Consider the following 21523-nt stretch of genomic DNA (forward strand, 5'->3'; position numbering starts at 1 on the left):
TAATGATAACCATGGCAAACACAGGCATGGTAACCATAGTAACAGGTCATGAAACAGTAAAAGACAGGAATTCAATCACCAATTCAAAACTAAACACACACACAAACACACATGCCATGTGCTTAACCTGAAGTTATCACTTATTTCACAAGAAGGAATGCAAAGCATTGCATTGTATTTTCTAATCTGGTATCTCCACCTTTGGAGATGCATTAGCAAAACCTAAATCCAGTGTGATTTGAGAATTTGAGCATCTTGGGTTCAATATAAGCAAGAAAGTCTGTACTAAGTCACATGATCAGTGTTACTCAGTTACATGCATTTAGAAATGGTGCCCAATCTGAAATAATTTGCCTACCTTTTATAACATTATACCATGTATTATTTTACGGTTTTCATTTTATTTGCAGGTTTAAATTTTCATGTCTCTAAAAATTAGTGTTTTTTTATTTTATTTACATGTTTAAATGTTTCCATATATATATATATATATATATATATATATATATATATATATATATATATATAGATAGATAGATAGATAGATAGATAGATAGATAGATAGATAGATAGATTAGACAGGTGCTAAAGTCCTGCGGGAAAAGGAAATCAGCATCTCCGTAAAGTTTGTTGGCAGATGGAAACAAAAAGTGCTCTAAAATCTCCTGGTAGATGGCTGCATTGACTCGGACTTGATAAAACACAATGGACCAACACCAGCAGACGTCACGGCACCCAATTCATCACTGACTTCAGAAACTGCACACTGGACTTTGGATTCTGTGCCTCTTCCTCCAGACCTTGATTTACAAATGAAATGCTAAAATTTACTTTAAGAGGACTTTGGCTCACTGAGCAACAGTCCAGTTCTTTTTCTCCTAAGCCCAGGTAAGATGCTTCTGATGTTGTTATTGGTGGCTTGGTAGCTCTTTTCCTGAAGATGCCTGAGCATGGTGAGCACGGACTCCAGTTTCAGTCCACTCCTTGTAAAGCTCTCCCAAGTGTTTGAATTGGCTTTGCTTGACAGTATCTCAAGCTTGTGGTCTCCCTGTTGCTTGTGCACCTTTTCTTACCCAATTTCTTCCTTCCAGTCAACTTTGCATTTAAAATGCTTTGATACAGCACTCTGTGAAGATCCACTCCTTTCAGTTATGACCCTTTGTGACTTACCCACTTTGTGGAGGGTGTCAGTGATTGTCATCTTGTCCATTGCCAAGTCAGCAGTCTTCCCCATTATGGGTTTTCAAAGAACAAGAGATACCCAGAATTTATACTGTAAGGTTGGTCATTTAATGAAACTCAAGAAACTGGATTTTTGACTTTCATGAGCTGTAAGTTCTAATCATCATTACGTCCTTGTTTTGTTTAATGTCAAAGTGGAAATGTGTTATTTTGTAACTGCTTTCATGCATGCATAGCGCACTTTACTTTTAGTTTGCACTTGTTTAAATTTCCAAAGAAATATGGGGAGTTTGAGTGACAGGCGTTCTGACCAATCATAATTCAGAATTCCCCATTTTGTCCACCAAACAAATCAGACAGGAGAGTAAATTAAAGGGGTCATATGATGTTGCCAAAAATAATTATTTTTTGTGTGTGTTTGGGGTAATGAAATGTTTATGAGGTTTCAGGTAAAAAAAAAAAAAAAACCTTTTTCCACATATTGTACGTTATTGTTCCTTCTGTATGCCCCACCTTTTTGAAACGCATCGATTTGTACAAGGCTCATCGTTCTGCATTTGTGATCTGAGAAAACTCATGTTTGAATCATCAGTGGCAAATACTTTAAATATATTAAATACCTCAAGCGTGTGACGAAAATGTTACATCCCTTGCCATACTGTGATGCCGTCTCCCAGTTGTCTAAAAAATAATGGTACATTTCAGATTATGCTATATCAACACTGTATTTATCCTACTGTTGTTTAGGGTTTGGGTAGGTCAGCGATTCTCAATTCCATTACTCACGCCCCTTACTCTGCACATTGTGTATGTTTCTCTAATGGCTTCAGACATTTGTTCTATTCGAACATAAGTGTCCTGCGAAGTGGACATCACAGGATATTCCACCATGATTCCCATTCGAAGCTAACGTATATGTTCCATTCAAAGTGCATTGAAGTGACTTCATAAATGAAGTTCATGTGAGACATGAATTTAAATGGTATTTTTTTTTACAGAGGTATATGATGTCACACTTGTCAGTGTGTGAAGATGCTGCGCAGCACAAATCGGTGAATGAATGTTCAGAAGTGAGGTATTTCCCCTGCTCAGGGAGTAGGGAGCAATGACCCCCCTGTGTAGGGACCAGGTCACTGACCCCCCTGTGTAGGGAACACAGTTCATGCACGGAGCTCACTAACGAGCTGATTATCTGAATCAGGTGTGCTAACAAAGAGAGACATGCAAAATATGCAGAGCTGGAGGGCCAAGAGCTGGAATAGAGAACCGCTGGGGTAGGTGTACAACTTAATTAAGTATTTTGCTTCCAAATTATGCTACCATCTGTTTTACCATCTTACAGGGTAGCGCATATCGTCAGAACACCCGTGCGACAAGACAAAACCAATAAAACCCATTACAAACGAGGCATTTGTTGAATCCAGTGGGGAAATAATTATGGATTATAATGACTTTTACTGTATTTTCATGCATTGCATTGCATTGAGCCAAGTAAACATAAAACCATGCCTGCATTTGTGATCAGAAAAACGACAAACAACAAGTGCTACACTGCTCAAAACGTTTGCTACACAAAACACTTGTTTGAATCATCATTGGCAAATCCTTTAAATTTGTAATCGTACTTACAGTCTTTGAGTCAGAACAGCCTAATTGTAGTCTACTCTCTCTTATTTGGACATGAATAAATCAAGTTATAAGGACTTGTCTACCTTTAGTTGAGTTTACTCCATTTGCTTTAGTTCATCCTACATGAAATATCTGAGTAGAGATAATATGTTTACATCATGTAGAACCACTGTCCATGCAAGTTTAGCCAAAGTGTTATAAAAACATTAGCAAGTAAGATATAACTTTTCTTTACACATGATGTTAATTGTTCGCAGTTTAAGGATGTTACTATGTGTACATCATACACTAGCATTCTCATTAAAGTTGCTTTTTTTTAAATTAAGTATTTTAGACCTTCTTTCAACCAGGTCCTCAACCCAACCACAAGCTCCACACTTCACCACAATGGTAACTCGCACAAAATACACCAATATAAAGTCTTTTAAAATGCCCACATAATAGAGCATTATACATGAAAAAGTCTCCTTATTATCACATTTTACTAAAAACTGCATAAAATAACACTTTATTTCAACATTTTCCCTCCTCATATCCAGTCCTGTGCAAAGCATGATGGGAAGTGTAAAACTTATTTTGAGGGACTTGATTGAAACATGTTCTTTCAAAATGAAAAACTTTATGTTAAACCAACGAGAGACAGTTTTAAGTCAGTTTAACATGACACAATCATGTTGAAATGAAAAATAGCCAAAATGGCATTAATTCAACATGAATTGTTCAGGTAAAGTGAACAAAACTAAAAATATTTTTTTTGAGTGTAACACTCCAACGAGAAATTAAAACTTGAAATCGCATTATATGACTACGTTAACGTCAGTGGACTTGAACTTGAAAAATGGTGTGTATTGATGTCTTTCCGCAGTTGAAACAAGATACCTTTTGATTTTCATTCATGTTTATTTCATGCTATAACAAGTAAAGAAGAAGAGATGATTGTTTCACATGCCGCTTGAACTAAGAGAATACAGTGATCTGTCACAGTATTTACCATAACTTTTGAGCATTTGTTTTGCTCAGAGGAACAAAATCCATAGGTTTCTTTTCACAAATTAATGCTGATTAAAATGTGATGGCGTTATCACATTCACTGTAGAGTCTCTGAATGGCCAAATGAGACAAATGCAATATCTGAAAAAGCATAGAATCTCATTTTTACGAGACTGGATTAGTAGTTCAAAAAAATATGAAACATTTAAGAACAATAGTTTATTTGCCACGAGTGGCTGTCTCTGCCTTTAAAGGTTAAACATTTTTTTTTAAAGAAATCTATATATATATATATATATATATATATATATATATATATATATATATATATATATATATAATCATGTGTTTTTTTAAGTCTTGACACATTTCAAAAGTTTGAATTCAATTCAATTCAATTCAAGTTTATTTGTATAGCGCTTTTTACAAAACAAATCGTTACAAAGCAACTTTACAGAAAATTATGTTTCTACAATATTTAGTAGTAGCTAGTAGTTTGTGCACATTTGACAGGATTTTAGAAAAAATAAAAATAATAATAATAATACAAGACGTAGTCAGCTAGACGATGAACTATCAATATTATTAATTAAGTTATTATATGATTCAGTCACACAAGTTTGGTTCCTATACTTAAAACAGTGGATTTTTTAAAATGTTTAAGCATCTCTTCTGGGTCAAATTTAATCAAATGAATTTTGATGGTAAAATGAATTTATTTGATTTTTCACTTTAGTCTGTATTTGAGCAAAAACTAAGAAATTAGTGGACAAATGTGGATGACAACAAGATATCCTCAAAGTGAATGGGTTTCCATGCTTCTTTCATTATTTCCAATTCATGGATGAAAGAAACTTCATTTACATTTTGGGGTAGTTGATATAGTATATATGATGGTTTGACAATAATTTAAAGGTGATTTAAAACTAATTTTATACATAGCTTGTAGACTCATAATTAAGAGGCTATATAATTGTCATTATCATTATGTAACAAAAAAGTAACAGTCATGGTTAAGTGCCTTACTGAATGAGAATTATTTGTTTTAATAAACTGATTTACAGTAAGCCTGTTTCCATATATTTCATATTAATTTAATAACCGTCATTATTTGATAACCGATTTAAAAAATATATTTTATATATTAGACACTACAGTACAATACAGGTACCCAGTCAGAACAAGAAAACCCTAAAAGAAGTGTTAACATTGTAAGGACCTGAATGTGTTTTCATTGCATTTGACACCTGCAAGCATTGAACGAGTTCTCATTTACACCCGGAGTGTCAATGTGTTCATATCACATCAAGCAAACTGTTCCCAAGGGTCTTCACTTTACAAACATCAGTTACATCTTAACAGGTGCAGTGTGAGAAGAGCACATGCAATCAAAAGGGCATTACTTTAGTTTACAAAGTCATGATATAAAGGGATGACACGGAGAGGTCATCAGACATCAAAGGTCAGTGATTTCAGTGTTCATTTGAACATTTTGATGATTTACAATTAACAATGAAAACAGACCAAGAAAGAAAGAAAAAGTGGTGTTGGTTTGCCAGTCCTTACAGGTCTTTCAACACAAAATAAAATAGCTTAAAATGTACATAGAAAATAAAAACAAAATACTACAAATAATTATATCATATGTCAATGTAAGCAATGTTTAATCACTTATTAATAAATAGTGAAAATAATATGCTCCATTCAGCACATACGCATCTAATGAGGTGGACAGTAACGAAGCAGGCCTACATTTACTTGAGGATTGTACTTAAGTACAATTATATGTGCATGTATTTTACTTGAGAATGTTTTTCATGCGAATTTAACTTCACTAGTAGTATGGAAGCATATAGGTAGCGAAATTCAATTTAAAATGTAATATGCAAAATAGCAATATATGTCTGTATTTCATTTTCAATTGACATTTCCCATTACCCATGCATGCAAAGTTTGTTGCAAAAGGAAAATTAAATTATATAATTTACATTTGCCAGTTCCAACAGTAGTCTTAATATGTAAATTGCACATTTTTACGCTTTATAAGTTGCGAAATTAAAATGTATAACACAAATTGATTTGATATATGTCCAGGCAGAAATGGTAGCAAAATGATAATTTAAATGCTATTTGTCCTAAATGCATTTAGAGTGAAATATTTAGTTATTTATAATATGAAATATTGTTCTTGAAAAGCGCTATAATACAATCAAACACAATTAAAATAATTTATTTACTTTTCCAACAAAGGCAGGGTTTATGCAGGGCACTGAAAATCATTGAAAGTCATTAAATAACTTTTAAAAGACTTCCGTTCAAAAACTAGGGAAGTCTTGATTCATTTCAAACAATATTTTGTATGACTAATCAATCTAAATTAATGTTTCTAATAGACACATTCATAACAGAACCTCAAGTAGACTACGCTATTTTGTTTAGTCATATACAGGCGGGAGCTTTTTTATGTATTACTCAGAATGACTTGCAATAGCCTACAACGCCTTTAAAGTGTTCGAGACAGAGCTGTGGCAGTTTTCAGATGATGCTGATGCTGCAGATTGGCGCGGGACGGGAGGGGCGATGCCGTGACGTCACGCGGGTGAGCCGATGGACGGGAGGAGAGGGATGCGAGAACAGGGGAAGACCGGAGGAGCACGATAAAAACTGAGCAATGACTGCGCCAGAAAGCACTAAAAAACACGAAACGTTAGACAGCAGCGTCAACATGATGCGTCCTTCCGTCTGCTGTTTGCAAGCCAGTAATGCATGAAGAGCATCCCGGATAAAGGTAACATTTCTGTTTCCATCCGCCGCACGCCTCTCACAAAGAACTCACGAGTGCAGTCGATTCTATGATCTTTACCTTGAAAGCGGGTGATTAGGTGATTATCACACCGCTGAAGTGCACCCGGTGTGGTCAAACAGAAAATAAACACGTCTAGGTCTCCATGCAAGGCATCCTTCTTTTCATCCATAATTAAACATTTTTCATAAATCAACAATTATGTTCGGGTTTTACTCTCGCATAATCGAGGTAACCTCGCGCATTTCTCAGAAGCGTGCAGGAACGAGGCCGCAGCGTTTTGCTTCCTCGTCTATGGAGAGAACACACGTGCAATGCACATCTTGACAGAGGAGCTGCGCATTGGTTGCAGTAAGTCGTGTCCACGAGGGAAGAAGAAGAAGTGTCATATCACTGACCTCCTTGAAGCAATGGCGCTTCAGCACGACACTTCACTGCTAATTTGATGTGTAAACCCGTTATTGTGATGCTTTTCACAATAGCTTTAAGTAATTGTGTTATTTTGCACTCTCAATCTCAATGTCACCATCACCTGTACACTCTTGAAAATAAAGGTTCTTTATTGGCATTGCTGGTTCCATAAGGTGCCTTTAGGTTGTTTATTGTGGAAAAATAAAATAAGATGTTCACAGCTAACAAGGAATGTTCTCAGAACTGTGGCTATACCTGCAGGGTTCTTTCAAAGTTATGGACAAAGTATCTTTAATAGAATGTTGGTTCAGAATTATCTGGTCTTTCATAATGTTCTCAAAAGTTAACAAAAAAACATTTACACATCACTTATGGAAGGTGTTTTTTTTTTTTTTTTTTGTAAAAAAAATTCACAATCCATTTAGATGGATACATCTGACTTTTTTTTTTTTTTTAAGTGTTACTGTTACTACTGTTAAGAGAATATTCAAAAGTGACATTCCTATAAAACTGGAATGTTCCCTTAAAGGGGCAGTTCACTTCCAGAACAATAATTAACAGAGAATGTACTAACCCCCATGTCATCCAAGACGTTAGTTTTTTTCTTTCTTCAGTTGTAAAGAAATTGTTTTTTTGAGGAAAACATTTCAGGAATTATCTCCATATAACGGACTTTTATGGTGCCCTTGAGTTTGAACTTCCAAAATGCAGTTTAAATGGCCCAGCTGAGGAAGAAGGGTCTTATTTAGCGAAACGATTGGTAAAACTGGGATGTTCGCATAACCAAGAAAAAAAAAAAAACTTTACATAAAGTTCATTTTAAAAAGATACAGTTCTAAAAATCTTTCTCAATTTTTTTCTCAATATTAAAGAATAGTAGAGTCCACACCACAGCTATAACGATAAAGGCACAGAGAAACGATATCGTGGAATTACTTCCAGAATATTTTTTTCCAGCTGATGAGCGATACAAACAGTGACACCCAATCAGAATGAATCCTGCTGAAACAAGCTCAAGAATTTAAAGCGGCAGATGAGCGAGCTCTTAGAATAAACAGATGATATCGTCTGCTGGTGTGGACAGTAATATCATTATCTTTATTGTTATCATTCTTGGTGTGAACTGGGCTTTGATGGGAATGTAAGCAAAATGTTCTAAGAATGTATTTTTGTTAGCTGAGCTCACAGTGAGAAAAAATGTTTCTTTTAAAGAACTGTTCACAGAAAATGGTTCTTCTAGGGCATCGCTGTTAAAACTTTTTGAAGCGTTTAAGGGGCCATTCACACAACAACGTTTTCAACCAAAACCGAGAAACTTTTTATGCATTTTGTCTGTTCGTTTACATGACAACAGCATTTTGGGGACTGAAAATGCATATTTTTGAAAACAGGTTTCAAATTGCAAGTTTTCGTAAACATCCAATTCAGGAATCTTTGGAAAAGATGACATCATGCACGTGCAGAGTATGAGTTAGGTATGTAGACATGCGCAGTACGTGTCGATTTTAAAGGCAAGCGCGAACAAACATACACAACAATGGCGGAGAACATGGTACTCTTGCTGCTGTTTTCGTGCGCTTCTTTAGCAAAGTGTGGAATTACATCACCAATATTACAACCAACAGGTTTACTTACAAGGTGAAAATGACAACTAGTGGCATGGCATGTAAAAAAGTGTTTTTACCATTTTCGCAGATATCTGTAAACGCAGATCGTTTAGAAAAACTTTAAAACGTGTAGTTTTTAACTACATCATTGTTGTGTAAACGTAGCCCAAGTGTGCTTTGTACAGGTGGCATTGTACTGGAGCAGCAACAGACTGCTTTTTCCTTTCTTTTTCCCTTTTAGTGTGAGCAGAATGTCATCTCCTGGAATGGGCACCCCGAGCGACCCTCTGCTGTCCAGTCCTGTAGAGGGGAAGTTCAGGACTTCCCAGGAAGGCACCTGGAGACCCACTCTGCCCAAAACGTCCAGTTTCCCATCGTCCACCACGCGGCACCTCAGTCACAGAGCCAACAACTTCCAGAGGCACCCGAAGCGACGGAAACTGATCAGGCCGTCTCCGCCGCCGCCGCCGAACACACCGTGCCCCCTGGAGCAGCTCGACCTGAGCGAACTTCCTCCGAGACGCACTTTCCCCGAGCTTGTCTTCAATGGCTGCATTTTGTTTGGGATCGAGTTCAGCTATGCGATGGAAACGGCGTACGTCACGCCTGTGTTACTTCAGATGGGGTTGCCCGACCAGTTCTACAGTCTTGTGTGGTTCATCAGTCCAATTTTAGGTATGTTGATATTCACTAAAAAACTGTTTTGAAGAATGTCCCATATAACTAATTTTGGTTATAAAGAAAAAAACAAACATCCTTTTGAAATGTTTAAAAATGTCAACATTTAGTCAGTAAAGTCGTCAGTCTTTTTTTATGATTCCCAGGATTCCTACTGCAACCAATTCTTGGGGCATGGAGTGACCGATGTACGTCTCGCTTTGGCCGCAGGAGACCTTTTATTTTTGCCTTGGCAATAGGTAAGAAACATGAATTTAGTTATTGCAAACTTCAATAACTGATCTCTTTGTTTGCTCTTTAAAGGATCAGCTAACTTCCAGAATGAAAAATTCCTTATAATTTATTCACCCTTTATCATCCAGTCATCCACGATTCATGTCTTTCTTTCTTCAGTCGAAAAGAAATGAAGGTTTTTGAGGAAAACGTTCCATGATTTTTGGACTTCAGTGTCGGCCAACGGGTTGAAGGTCCAAATTGCAGTTCCAATGCAGCTTTAAAGGGCTCTACACAATCCCTGTCAAGGCAAAAGGTCTTTGGACCTTCAACCCGTTGGCCGACATTGAAGTACACTATATGGAGTAAAATCCTTGAATTTTTTTCCTCAGAAACCTTAATTACTTTTCGACTGAAGACTGAAAGACATGAACATTTTGGATGACATGGAAGTGAGTAAATTATCAACAAGTTTTAATTCTAGACATGAACTAATCCTTTAATGTGATACTGAAACTAGAGTTTCAGGTTTTAAGACTTGATTTTAATTGAAAATACTTTGATGTTGCTCTTTTGGTGTGTTTGCAGGGGCTCTGCTGGGTCTAACACTGGTGCTGAATGGACGGGACATTGGATCGGCTGTGGCCGACACCACCCTGGATCACAAGTGGGGCATCGTGCTGACGGTGTGTGGCGTGGTTCTGATGGACTTCAGTGCCGACTCAGCAGACAACCCCAGTCATGCGTACATGATGGATGTGTGTAGCCCAGAGGACCAGGACCGAGGCCTAAATATTCATGCTCTTCTGGCAGGTTAGAGAAAAACTTGATTAATTATGGTTAAATGTCCATTTAAAGTAATATTTTGTTTTTAACTTAACTGCTTGAGTCGTGGTTTTCACACAAGGACTTTTTCTCATAATTCTTAAAATCGAATATATGTCTAATCACATCAGTGTTGTTTTAGTAATATTTCTATACCACTATGATAGTTATACAGATTTTGTTTTTATATTTTCAGTTTTTAGTTGAATTTGTCTTTTTTTGTCATTTTTGTCAGTTGTACCCATCCTTTAGTTTTTCATTCATTAATTATTTTGTCTAATTTGAGTTTTTTTGTGGTTAAAAGTATAGTGCTGCCAGATCAATTGAACACATTTAATCTTATTGAATTAATTCCCTGGAAATCTGTAATTTTATTATTATTTATAAATTATTTTTGCATATTATTATAGTCATTTTGTTTTGTGACTCGCCACTTTCATTAGTAAAAAAAAATTGCTTTAATTTATTTGTTTTTAATTTTTCATTTAAACTAATCAGCTTTTGATTTAGTCAAATTTGACAATGATTTCAGTTACCTATGTAAGTATAGTACTCCTAAATCCATTTGAAACATTTACCAAATTAAATCAATTCCATTAAAATGAGTTTTATTTTAGTATTGTTCATATATTATAACAGTATTTATGTATTTTGATTTAGCTAGTATTTTTATATTTTCAGTTTTAATTTTCATTTAAGTCATTTTTTTTTCATTTTTTTAAAGTAATTCTATTTAGATTATTTTTTAAAGTTTTTCAGATATTAGTGATTTTTAAGGATTTACTAAACATGTATGTCAGTTTTTGTATTTTTTTTTTCAGTTTCAGTATATATTTCATCTACTGTTAGTTGCAAAGACAAGTTTTCAAATGTTCTGATATTATCTAATATTTATAATTTATTTCATTTCAGCTTTACTACTTTTTAGCTTTACAGCTTTTAAATATTTGTTTACATTTTACGTTTTAAATATCATATTTATACTTTACATTTATACTCAGCTTTATTTAAATTACCAAACCCGTTTTTTAATAGTCTTACATTTAGTTAAGAGTAACAGCACTGAATCACATTGGTCTGAATCACACCAGGTCTCGGCGGCGGCTTCGGCTACATTGTGGGTGGCATTAACTGGGACAAAACGGAGTTCGGAAGGTCGATGGGTGGCCAGCTCCGGGTCATATACCTGTTCACCAGCATCACCCTCGCTGCCACCACAGCCATGACCCTCACCAGCATCCCAGAGCGACCTCTACCCCAGCCTCAAACCAAAAGCAACCTCAAGAGCCCCAGTCTGCCCCTGCCGCCCTCCCCACCTCCTCCCCCTGGAGCCGCTGTGGACCAGAATGAGGAGGCTGAGGACGAAGCCCTTTATAACAGCCAGTTCTCCAATTATCGCTACCAGGATCCACTGGGCCGCTCGAATAGCGCCAACGCACGTCTCTACGCAGGCCTCACCAGCCCCATGTCCCCTCTGAGTCCTCTGACGCCCAAATACGGCAGCTTCATCAGTCGGGACAGCTCGCTCACGGGCATTAATGAGTTTGCTTCCTCTTTAAGCACCTCCTACATAGACAGAGTAATGATTGAATGCTACACCGGACAGCAGACTCCATTAGAACCCGAGGCGGTGGCTCCGCCTCTTCCTCCTGGGGACACGCCCCCTCCTCCTCAAAGTCAAACAGCTGCCGCAGATGAAGTTACACAGCAAATCAAACTCTCGCAGCCTAATGGACAGCTGTTGGCAAGTGAAGCACTACAGGATAATGAACAGAAGCAAGCCATTGAACCCGCTGAGCAGTTTAATGAGGGCCAACAGGCTGCGTCAGGGTCACAGCGAGGCAGTAGCTCAGGGATACTGAAGCGCCCCCAGAGTCTGGCCTTAATGGAGGAGCCGCTGATTGATCCGAGCGGGGGTCTGGACAACGGTCGTAGACGCACTGTCACCTTCAGTCAACAGGTCAGTTTGTACTGCAGGTTTGTCTGTGTGCATAAATATCAGAACCAAGTATTATTTACATGCTCCTTATAATATTTATTAAGTTTGAATTAGCTTTTATGTTCGGTTTTAGGTTTTAGACATTTTGTTATGTGCTTTTGTCATTTGTGACCCTGTCTGTGAAATCCAGGCTAAAATCTCAAAATCTATTTCAACCATTAATTTCACTAATTTAAATTTTGACATGGACTTACTCTGTCAATATTTAAAGGGGGGGGGGGGTGAAATGCTCGTTTTCACTCAATATCCTGTTAATCTTGAGTACCTATAGAATAGTACTGCATCCTTCATAACTCCAAAAAGCCTTTAGTTTTATTATATTCATAAGAGAAAGATAGTCTGTACCGATTTTTCCCGGAAAAACACGAGTGGCTGGAGGCGTGACGTGTGGGCGGAGCTAAAGAATCACGAGCGACAGTAGGCTTTTGCATTGACAGCGTTTGGAAGCATCGACATTACCATGAGGAAAAACACATCCAAAACAAACCATGGCTAACAGTCAGATTTAGCCGTTTATTAACGTCTCTATGTGGTATGTACTGAAACTGTATATATTTGCTTGGCGGTTTTGGAAAATGACTAAGTTCCACTTTGTAGTCTTTTTTTTTTTTTTTTTTTTTTTTTTAAGCTGTACATGTGGAAAGTGCAGTTTGATGACAATATTGCATGTTGTTTACTTGATGTGCTTACGCGCCGATAGCTAAGTTAACAACACAGAGATATTTGAAGCAGTTTTACTCACCGCATGCGGTTCCAACACACGATCGTGACCCTTTTTCGTTGGGACTGCATTATCCTTAAGAAATAAACGATGTGCAAATCCGGCGTCAAACTGGACCTTGTTTGTAAAACAAGCATCTTCGAAATGCAGGGAACAAACAAAAACACTTGCACAACTCCGTTGATGCTCTGTAAAAATAAACTCCATCCACTGGTCTCTTAAAGGGGGGGTGAAATGCTCGTTTTCACTCAATATCCTGTTAATCTTGAGTACCTATAGAGTAGTACTGCATCCTTCATAACTCCAAAAAGTCTTTAGTTTTATTATATTCATAAGAGAAAGATAGTCTGTACCGATTTTTCCCGGAAAAACACGAGCGCCTGGAGACGTGACATGTGGGCGGAGCTAAAGAATCACGAGCGCCAGTAGGCTTTTGCGTCGAGAGCGTTTGGAAGCTGTGACAGCTGTGAAGGCTGAAACTGAACGAGAGCAGCAGCAGCAACGACTCGCTCCGAGCGGGGCTCGAACCCGGGTCTCCGCATGGGAGGCGGACGCACTAACAAGGAGGCAGAGATATTTTAAGCAGTTTTACTCACCGTATGCGGTTCCAACACACGATCGTGACCCTTTTTCGTTGGGATTGCATTATCCTTAAGAAATAAATGATGTGCAAATCCATCGTCAAACTGGGCCTTGTTTGTAAAACAAGCATTTTAGAAATGCAGGGAAAAAACACAAACACTTGCACAACTCCGTTGATGCTCTGTAAAAATAAACTCCATCCACTGGTCCCTTAATACTGTTTTTTCTTTGGTAATCTGTGCAGGGCTGTCTTGCCCTGGCAACCAAAAACACACTTCTTTTGTGACATTTCACGACGCTCTCGCTCTGATCAGTGAAGTCTGTTGTGCTCTCAGTGCTCTGCTCTACGGGAGTGCGCGCTCTTCCGGCAGAAGTGCCTCAGGACCCATATAAGGAAATTCCGCTCCATCTAACGTCACACAGAGCCATACTTAAAAAAAAACTTTCCGAAACTTGTGACAAACCGGAAGAGGTTTTTTTGGAACAAAAATACTCCTTCAAACGTACAACTTAATTTTTGAAACTTTGTCCATGTTTAGCATGGGAATCCAACTCTTTAACAGTGTAAAAAACTCAGTATGCATGAAATAGCATTTCTCCCCCCCCCCCCCCCCCCCTTTAAGATATTTAAGGTTAGATTTCCACAGAATGTTCGACATCTTTATGAAGGATGATTTTATGTAGAAATCACAAAAAAGGACTTTAGCTGGGTTTTCACAGTCAGGGTCACATTAGTATTGGTTTAAAATCTCTGTTCAGTTTTAATTTATTGTACTTTAACTTAACAATTTTTGTTTTCATTTATTAATAGTTTTTATTGTTTTAATTTTACTATTGAAGTATATCACTCCCAAATACATTTTATATTTTACCATATTTAAACCAATTAACTGAAAATCTGTGTTATTTTAAGTATTATTGTAGGAGTATTTATTATTATTTTTGAATTAGTTTTAATTTTTGTATTTTCAGATTAATTTTAGTTATGTGTTATGTGCCTTTATTTTTTAAATGTCTATTTAGATATACTTTATTTGTATCTCAGTTTTAAATTGAATTATTTTATAATGTAAACATTTCAGTTAGCAGTCAAGACAAGTTTATTTTTTCATTTTTGTTTATGAATTATTCTGAATAATTTGACTATATTTTTAATTACCCCCAAATACATTTATCACATTTTACATATTTAAATAAATTTCCTTAATTCCTGTGTTTTAGTATTATTTGCATAGTATTGCAGTATTATTAATATTGAGAATTAGCTATTTTTTCATATTTTCTTTCTTTTTTTTTAATTAGTTTCAGTTGTAATATTTTGGTTTATGTTTTTCATATATTTCTTAAGGTTTATTTTATTTTAGTTTGGAGTGATTTTAGGACTTTAACATTTTTATTTCAGTTAGCTGTCAAGATTTTTATTTTATTTTTGTTCATTAATTATTCTATATAATTTGACTTTTTTTTTTTTAATTACTTGTAAAACTATACTACTTCCAAATACGTTTTAACAGTTTTTACTGTATTTAAATAAATGTTCTTATTTCAGTATTATTTGTATGTTATTATAGTATTATTAATATATTATCATAGCATTATTAATATAGAATAGAATAGAATAGAATAGAATAGAATAGAACAGAACAGAACTGAATAGAATAGAATGAGCTTTTATTGCCAGGCATGTTTACACGTACAAGGAATTTTCACATTTTCTGTTTCTATTTTGAATTTAGATTCAGTTTTCAAATTTTGTTGTATTGTTCTTTTACTCGTTTAATTCGTTTTTTTATATATTTCTGTATAATTCTTTTTCACTTAGTTGCCAAGGCAACATTTCAAATTATTATAATTTTTTTAAAGTGTATACTCATGCATTTTTATGGTTTTCTCAAGGTGGCAAATATATTGCTGAATGGCATGCGTTATGACAGTGACCTCAGTGTCAGCCATGAAGCAGCAGACTCTCAAATGTCAATGAAGCTGCTCTGTACCGCCATCTATAGGATGCCTCCATGTTTACGAAGCCTCTGCACCAACCATTTCCTGGGTAATAAAGGTTTTGAATTTTATTGAGCATATACAAAATGTCTGAGGCTCATATTTGTTGTTTTAATAATAAGCACAGACATTGCACATAGACTTCAAATAGAGGTTTAGATAACAGAATTAGAGACCTATAGCTGATTACATTTCTTAGCTGCTATGCTAACAATCACCAGTGCCAAACAGGATTTGCTGATGTCTTTTCTTTTTCTTTTTTGAGTTTAATATTTAGATACATTCCAAAATGAAATCAAGTTAATTGATAGAATGCTAAAATAAAACAAAATGTAAATATTACATAAGAAAAGAACATAAGAAGTGTCTTATTGGCAGCTAACGAAAATTAAAATAAGGTAAGTACTAAAGTTACTAAAACAGAAATAAAAATAAATTATAGCTACAAAGAAATGTATATTTTTTAAATAATTAAAAAAATAATAATAAAAATGACTAAAGAAATGAAGAAAAAAATTAAATAAAAGCTAAATGAAAATATTAATAAACACTATAGTAATATATAAATAATACTAAGGAAAATTTAAATATGAACAAATTTAAATATGTGTTAAATGGATCTGGATTTTTTAGGTAACTAAAGCATAATTAAATTAGCCAAAATAATTAATTTAAATTTATAAATCATGAGCATGGGATTCGGCTAATATAAAATGATTTTTATGTCCACATCTTTCATCTTCCATCACAAATGTTGACTGGCACAGGTTGGTTATCGTTCGAGGGGATGCTGCTCTTCTACACAGACTTTATGGGGGAGGTTGTGTTTGGGGGCGACCCAAAGGCCCACTACGATTCAGAGGAGTACAAGCGCTACAATTCAGGCGTCACCATGGGCTGCTGGGGGATGTGCATCTATGCATTCAGTGCTGCTTTTTATTCAGGTTAGTAAAAGAGCACAGTACGATTACAGCATTCACAAATATGAATTGTAAGTCACTTTGCTTTCCTCCGTCTTTTCCTCTTTCAGCCATTCTTGAGAAGCTAGAGGAGCGGTTCTCACTGCGTTCTCTGTATTTTTTCGCCTATCTGGCCTTTGGTTTGGGCACAGGGCTGGCCACTCTCTCCACCAACCTGTACGTGCTGCTGTCTCTCTGCGTCACCTACGGCGTTCTCTTCTCTTCTCTCTGTACGCTGCCTTACTCTCTGCTCTGTGAATACTACCAGAGCCCACAGGTGAGAGCACTAAATAATGAGATGTAAAAATAACCTCATGTTTATGGGAACGCACTTATAATGGAAGTCTATGGGCACAGTATCAGTAGAAACATTAATATTCTCACTGTTTCAAAAGAATATAATCTAAATGAAACGTTATTTGTGAACCCAGCTAAAGGGAATGTTCTGGCAAGGTTCTTTCAAAGTTCTGAACAGACGTTATATTAGTAATATATGCGTTTAGCAGACACTTTTATCCAAAGTGCATTCAGGCTATAAATTTTTACCTATCATGTGTTCCCAGAGAATCAAACCCACAACCTTGCGCTTGATTAATGATTAACATTTTCTTTACTTAAATGAACATTAATGGGAACATGAACAGAAGCTAAATGTTCTTAGAACAGATTTTTGTTAGCTGGGAACATGAGACTAGTAACAAAAAATGGCTAACCTTGTTTGTGCAAATTTATATAGATTTGTAAAATTCCTTCCACAACTATAGTGAACACTTTACACAGTACAACAGAAATAGGGATAGTGAAAATATAAGGATACATATTTGCAATATTGTTGTTGGCAACACATAAAACAAAGATTTTGTACAACCTTTCACCTCAAATAGTATATAAAGTAATTGTATGCTATAATTAACAAAAATGTAAGTGTTTTTAAAAACCCTCTGTAATATTTTGCCTCATAGGCTTCCATTGCATGTGCAATATAATAAAGTAAGAAATTATTGTCACTGGTTTTCGACCTCATGTACTACATATTTTATCTTTTTGGCTGCAATAAAAAAAAAAAAAAAAAAAAAAAAATATATATATATATATATATATATATATATATATATATATATATATATATATATATATATATGTGTGTAAAAGAACTTAAATGTAAATTAGAAATGCTACCTTGGCCTTGTTGCCTTGAAATGCTACTAACTCAAATAAGTTGAAAGTGAAATAAAAATAAAATTAAATTAAAGCTAAATAGAAATATATATATATAAAACAAATTACATAAACAGAAAAATTTCAATGGAAACTAAACTGAAACTGTAACTGAATTTTTGATTGAACTCAATTAGGGTGACAATAGCTTTGTGTTTTTCACTGAAATGACCTGGCTTTGTATTTTTATTGGTGGTCCTTGTTCATTATGTGTATGTGTATTTGCAATGTTTGACTGTTCTCTGTAGATCCTAGAAGTTTGAAAACAATAGGAACATTAGGAAAACTAAGACATGTTTGTAAGAAAGAAGGAGGACGTACGGTCACCCTCGGTCAATGTCCACATGTTGTTCCTGCAGTTCTGTGGCTCATCAGAGGACGGGACCAGGCGTGGGATGGGGGTGGACATCTCCCTGCTCAGCTGCCAGTACTTCCTGGCACAGATCCTGGTTTCGGTGGCGATGGGCCCTCTGACATCGCTGGTGGGGGGGGCCCAGGGCGTCATGTACTTTGCGAGTCTGATGTCATTTGTGGGGTGCCTGTACTCCTCACTGTGTGTGGTGTACCATCTGCCAGCACCCGAGGGTGAGCCTCCCCCGAGTGAGACGCAGCCGCTGCTGGTGCACATTTAGACCTGATCTCTCACACACCGGGTCCAAAATTAACCCTCCAGAAGCAGCAGACAGGTCACTTTGTGCAACATGAAATAAATCATAATGCAAAACAAATCATTAAGCTCTTTGATATCAAGAGAAAATTAATCCAAAACAGTCCAATGAATAAAAGATCAATCTTCAAACAACTTTTTCTCTAGTGGAAAACTTCATTGAGGTTTATAAGAAACCTTTTGTTCTTTTACTGACAGAACTTCAGTGCACTATTTCTGGACAAATCTGGCCCCTAAATTGTTTTGAGCAGAATCATGTTTTTGTAACAGATTTAGTGTACACAAAAATGTGAAAACATAAACAGTTAAATAATTCCTTTTTCAAAAGTACAAAAAATATGCATACATTGGGGCCCATAAGTCTGGGACTTGATAAAAAAAAAAAATCTGATTTATTTCATGTAAAACAAGAAAGCAGAAAGATATATTAGTGCTGTCAAATGATTACTTGTGATTAATCACAACCAAAATAAAAGTTTTTTGTTTACATAATTTATGTATATATATTAAATAGATGTATATATAATATAAATCATATTAATATAAATATATACATGTAAATAGATATATAAATATATACTGTGTGTATTTGTAACATAATATATATACCTAGTGCACACACATTATGTAAACAAAAAACATTAATAGTGATTTATCTTTTGACAGCACTAATATATATATATATATATATATATATATATATATATATATATATATATATATACGAAACTGTTTATTTTTGTTAAAATCAGATTTTTTTTAAAATTAAAGGATACTATATATATATATATATATATATATATATATATATATATATAAACAAATAAAATGTAGAAGGTATCTTTCTGATTCTGCACTACTAAGGTAACTGTATTACAAAAAAGTTTGAAAAAATATCTGACATTCTTCACTATTTTTACATTACATAAATGTATTACAGTAAATTGTCAGGCAAAGTAAGCAAACAAAATACTTAATCTTTTTGTCATTAATCATTTTTGATGCTCTCAATTAAACAAGATCCTAAATAATAGTGTCTTCTGGACCCCCGTGTATACTAAATTTACCAGCTGTTGTCGGACTTGGTAAAAGTTAATTTTGGACCCCATACACACAACAAACAGCTCCGACTCCTGCGCTTGCTTCAGATGCACCCTCCTCACTTTACACCACATGCGCGCAGAACTGGAGATGTGAGAGAGGGTCAAAGAGCTGTGATTCTGACTATGCATCCCACTCGGATCTCTAATGTAAGCATGCTGCTACAGCGACTGCATGATGGCAGGCTTGTGTAGTGTGTGTGTGTGTGTGTGAGAGAGAGAGAGAGAGAAAGCCTGTTTGTGTACATGTGATGCCTGACTACTTTCATCTGGCTTGTACATAATGTGAAATGTTTAGTTTTTTTTTTTACTGTCGATTCCCCAAGAAGGACAAAGCCAAATCTGTTCATAGCTCCCTGAACTCTCTTTATGTGGTTTCTGTTCAGCTAATTGTTAAACCCCTCTCACATATCCAAAGCAAATGTATCCTGTCGACATGTCAATGAACTGTTTGAAGATGTCACCTGTCGGTTTGTTTGCATGTAAAGCCGCATTGATGCCTTACTGTAGGCCTCTGTTTCGAACTGTGCCACAGTAAAACAGAGAACGTGTGTGTGTCTATTGGTTCTTCGCATTTTTAAAAGTGATCAGGCTCATCATTTGAATACTAGCGAGCTACTACACACTTCTTTAAGAGTACCAATATTCCTGTCGCATGTTTGCCATGCTGTAACATGGCCTGACACTGGTGGACGCTCCAATGGCATATTTATAAGAAAAACATAAATGACGTATTTATGGTTCTCCTAGCGAGCCATGTCATGGAACGCACGCTCTCATGCCTGCTTCCCTGTGGTCTGGAGTGATCGTTGTAATGACAGTCGTTCTTGTCATTATCAGGCAGAGAGGACGTTGAGGCTGAGGTGTGAGTGATCGCAATACGGAATCAGGCCCAGTGTGGAAGAACGAGCCGAATGTATTGTTTGGTGACTACAACAAATCTGGACACCCGAATCTGGACTCCTCCAGAGCACTCACAATCTGTGCAGTTCCTATGCATCTTTTTTTGTTTTGCAATACATTCAGCACATCAAACCTTTAAAAACTCCAGCCAGCAAGCCATTCGAAATTCATAATCACATTTTTTCCCTCAGTCATGTGTAATCTACACGAGCATGTACAGATATCTTCCACTAAGGAAACTGATGTAAGTTTTATTGTACAGGTTAATGCTCTGAGAATTAAACAGTTGTCACAGGACGAAGGTTGTCTGCTGCTTTTAGTTTCTATTAAATACAAGATCAGAGTGTGGAAAGCTTAACCAGCAGGGGGCGCAATAGGATCTCAAATGGAGGTTTAACTGAACCTATTGAAGGAATAGTTCACCCAGAAATGAAAATTTGATACACATTTTACTCAGGCTATGCAAGATATTGTTGAGGCTGTTTCTTCTTCAGAACAGATTTGGAGAAATGTAGCATCACGTCACTTGCTCAGCTATGGATCCTCGGTAGTGAATGGGTGCCGTCAGAATGAGAGTCAAACAGCTGATAAAAACACCCAAATAATCCACATGACTCCAGTCCATCACTTAACATCTTGAGAAAACAAAAGCAGCATATTTATAAGAAACAGATCCATCATTAAAGCCATCACTTAAGTCCACAATCCAAATAACCCCCACAACCGCCCAAGAAAAGAAGGTATCTCCCTATTGGCCTCTCACTTCAAAATTCACTCAGTGTGTTTTTAAACAGTGATTGATCTGCGTATTTATTAATTATAAACAAGACATTATTTGATGGACTGGAGTAGTGTGGTTTATTGTAGTGTCTTTATCAGATGTTTGGACTCTCATTCTGACGGCACCCATTCACTGCAGATGATCCATTGGTGAGCAAGTGATGTAATCCTACATTTCTCCACATCGGTTTCCATTAAATAAAAAAAAAAATATATATATATATATCTACATCTTGGTTGGCTTGAGGGTGACTA

General features: G+C 35.9%; 1 protein-coding gene across 4 annotated transcripts; it reads left to right on the forward strand.

Moving 5' to 3' along the window:
• Nucleotides 1–6349: 6349 nt before the first annotated feature.
• On the forward strand, nt 6350–20785 carry LOC113110885 (proton-associated sugar transporter A-like). Of its 4 annotated transcripts, XM_026275153.1 has the most exons (10): nt 6350–6589; nt 8864–9297; nt 9447–9539; nt 10102–10326; nt 11430–12298; nt 15537–15690; nt 16409–16585; nt 16672–16877; nt 18178–18403; nt 20426–20785. In XM_026275153.1, exons 2-10 carry the CDS (start codon nt 8874–8876, stop codon nt 20452–20454), a joined length of 2403 nt encoding a protein of 800 aa, XP_026130938.1. In that variant the 5' UTR covers nt 6350–6589; nt 8864–8873; the 3' UTR covers nt 20455–20785. The 4 variants fall into 4 exon arrangements, with proteins under 4 accessions (XP_026130938.1, XP_026130939.1, XP_026130937.1 ...); XM_026275154.1 differs by lacking the exon at nt 18178–18403; XM_026275152.1 differs by lacking the exon at nt 20426–20785 and having other exon boundaries at nt 6351–6589; nt 18178–18979.
• Nucleotides 20786–21523: the final 738 nt, after the last annotated feature.

This window comes from Carassius auratus, chromosome 11 (genome assembly GCF_003368295.1).
Source record: "Carassius auratus strain Wakin chromosome 11, ASM336829v1, whole genome shotgun sequence".
NCBI classification, from domain to species: domain Eukaryota; kingdom Metazoa; phylum Chordata; class Actinopteri; order Cypriniformes; family Cyprinidae; genus Carassius; species Carassius auratus.

Excerpts from the sequence above, each read along its gene's own strand:
- LOC113110885 (XM_026275152.1), top strand. The coding sequence starts at position 8,874 with ATGTCATCTCCTGGAATGGGCACCCCGAGCGACCCTCTGCTGTCCAGT. Across the intron at positions 10,327-11,429 it reads TATTCATGCTCTTCTGGCAG|GTCTCGGCGGCGGCTTCGGC; the intron begins GTTAGAGAAAAA and ends GAATCACACCAG. Across the intron at positions 12,299-15,536 it reads CTGTCACCTTCAGTCAACAG|GTGGCAAATATATTGCTGAA; the intron begins GTCAGTTTGTAC and ends GGTTTTCTCAAG.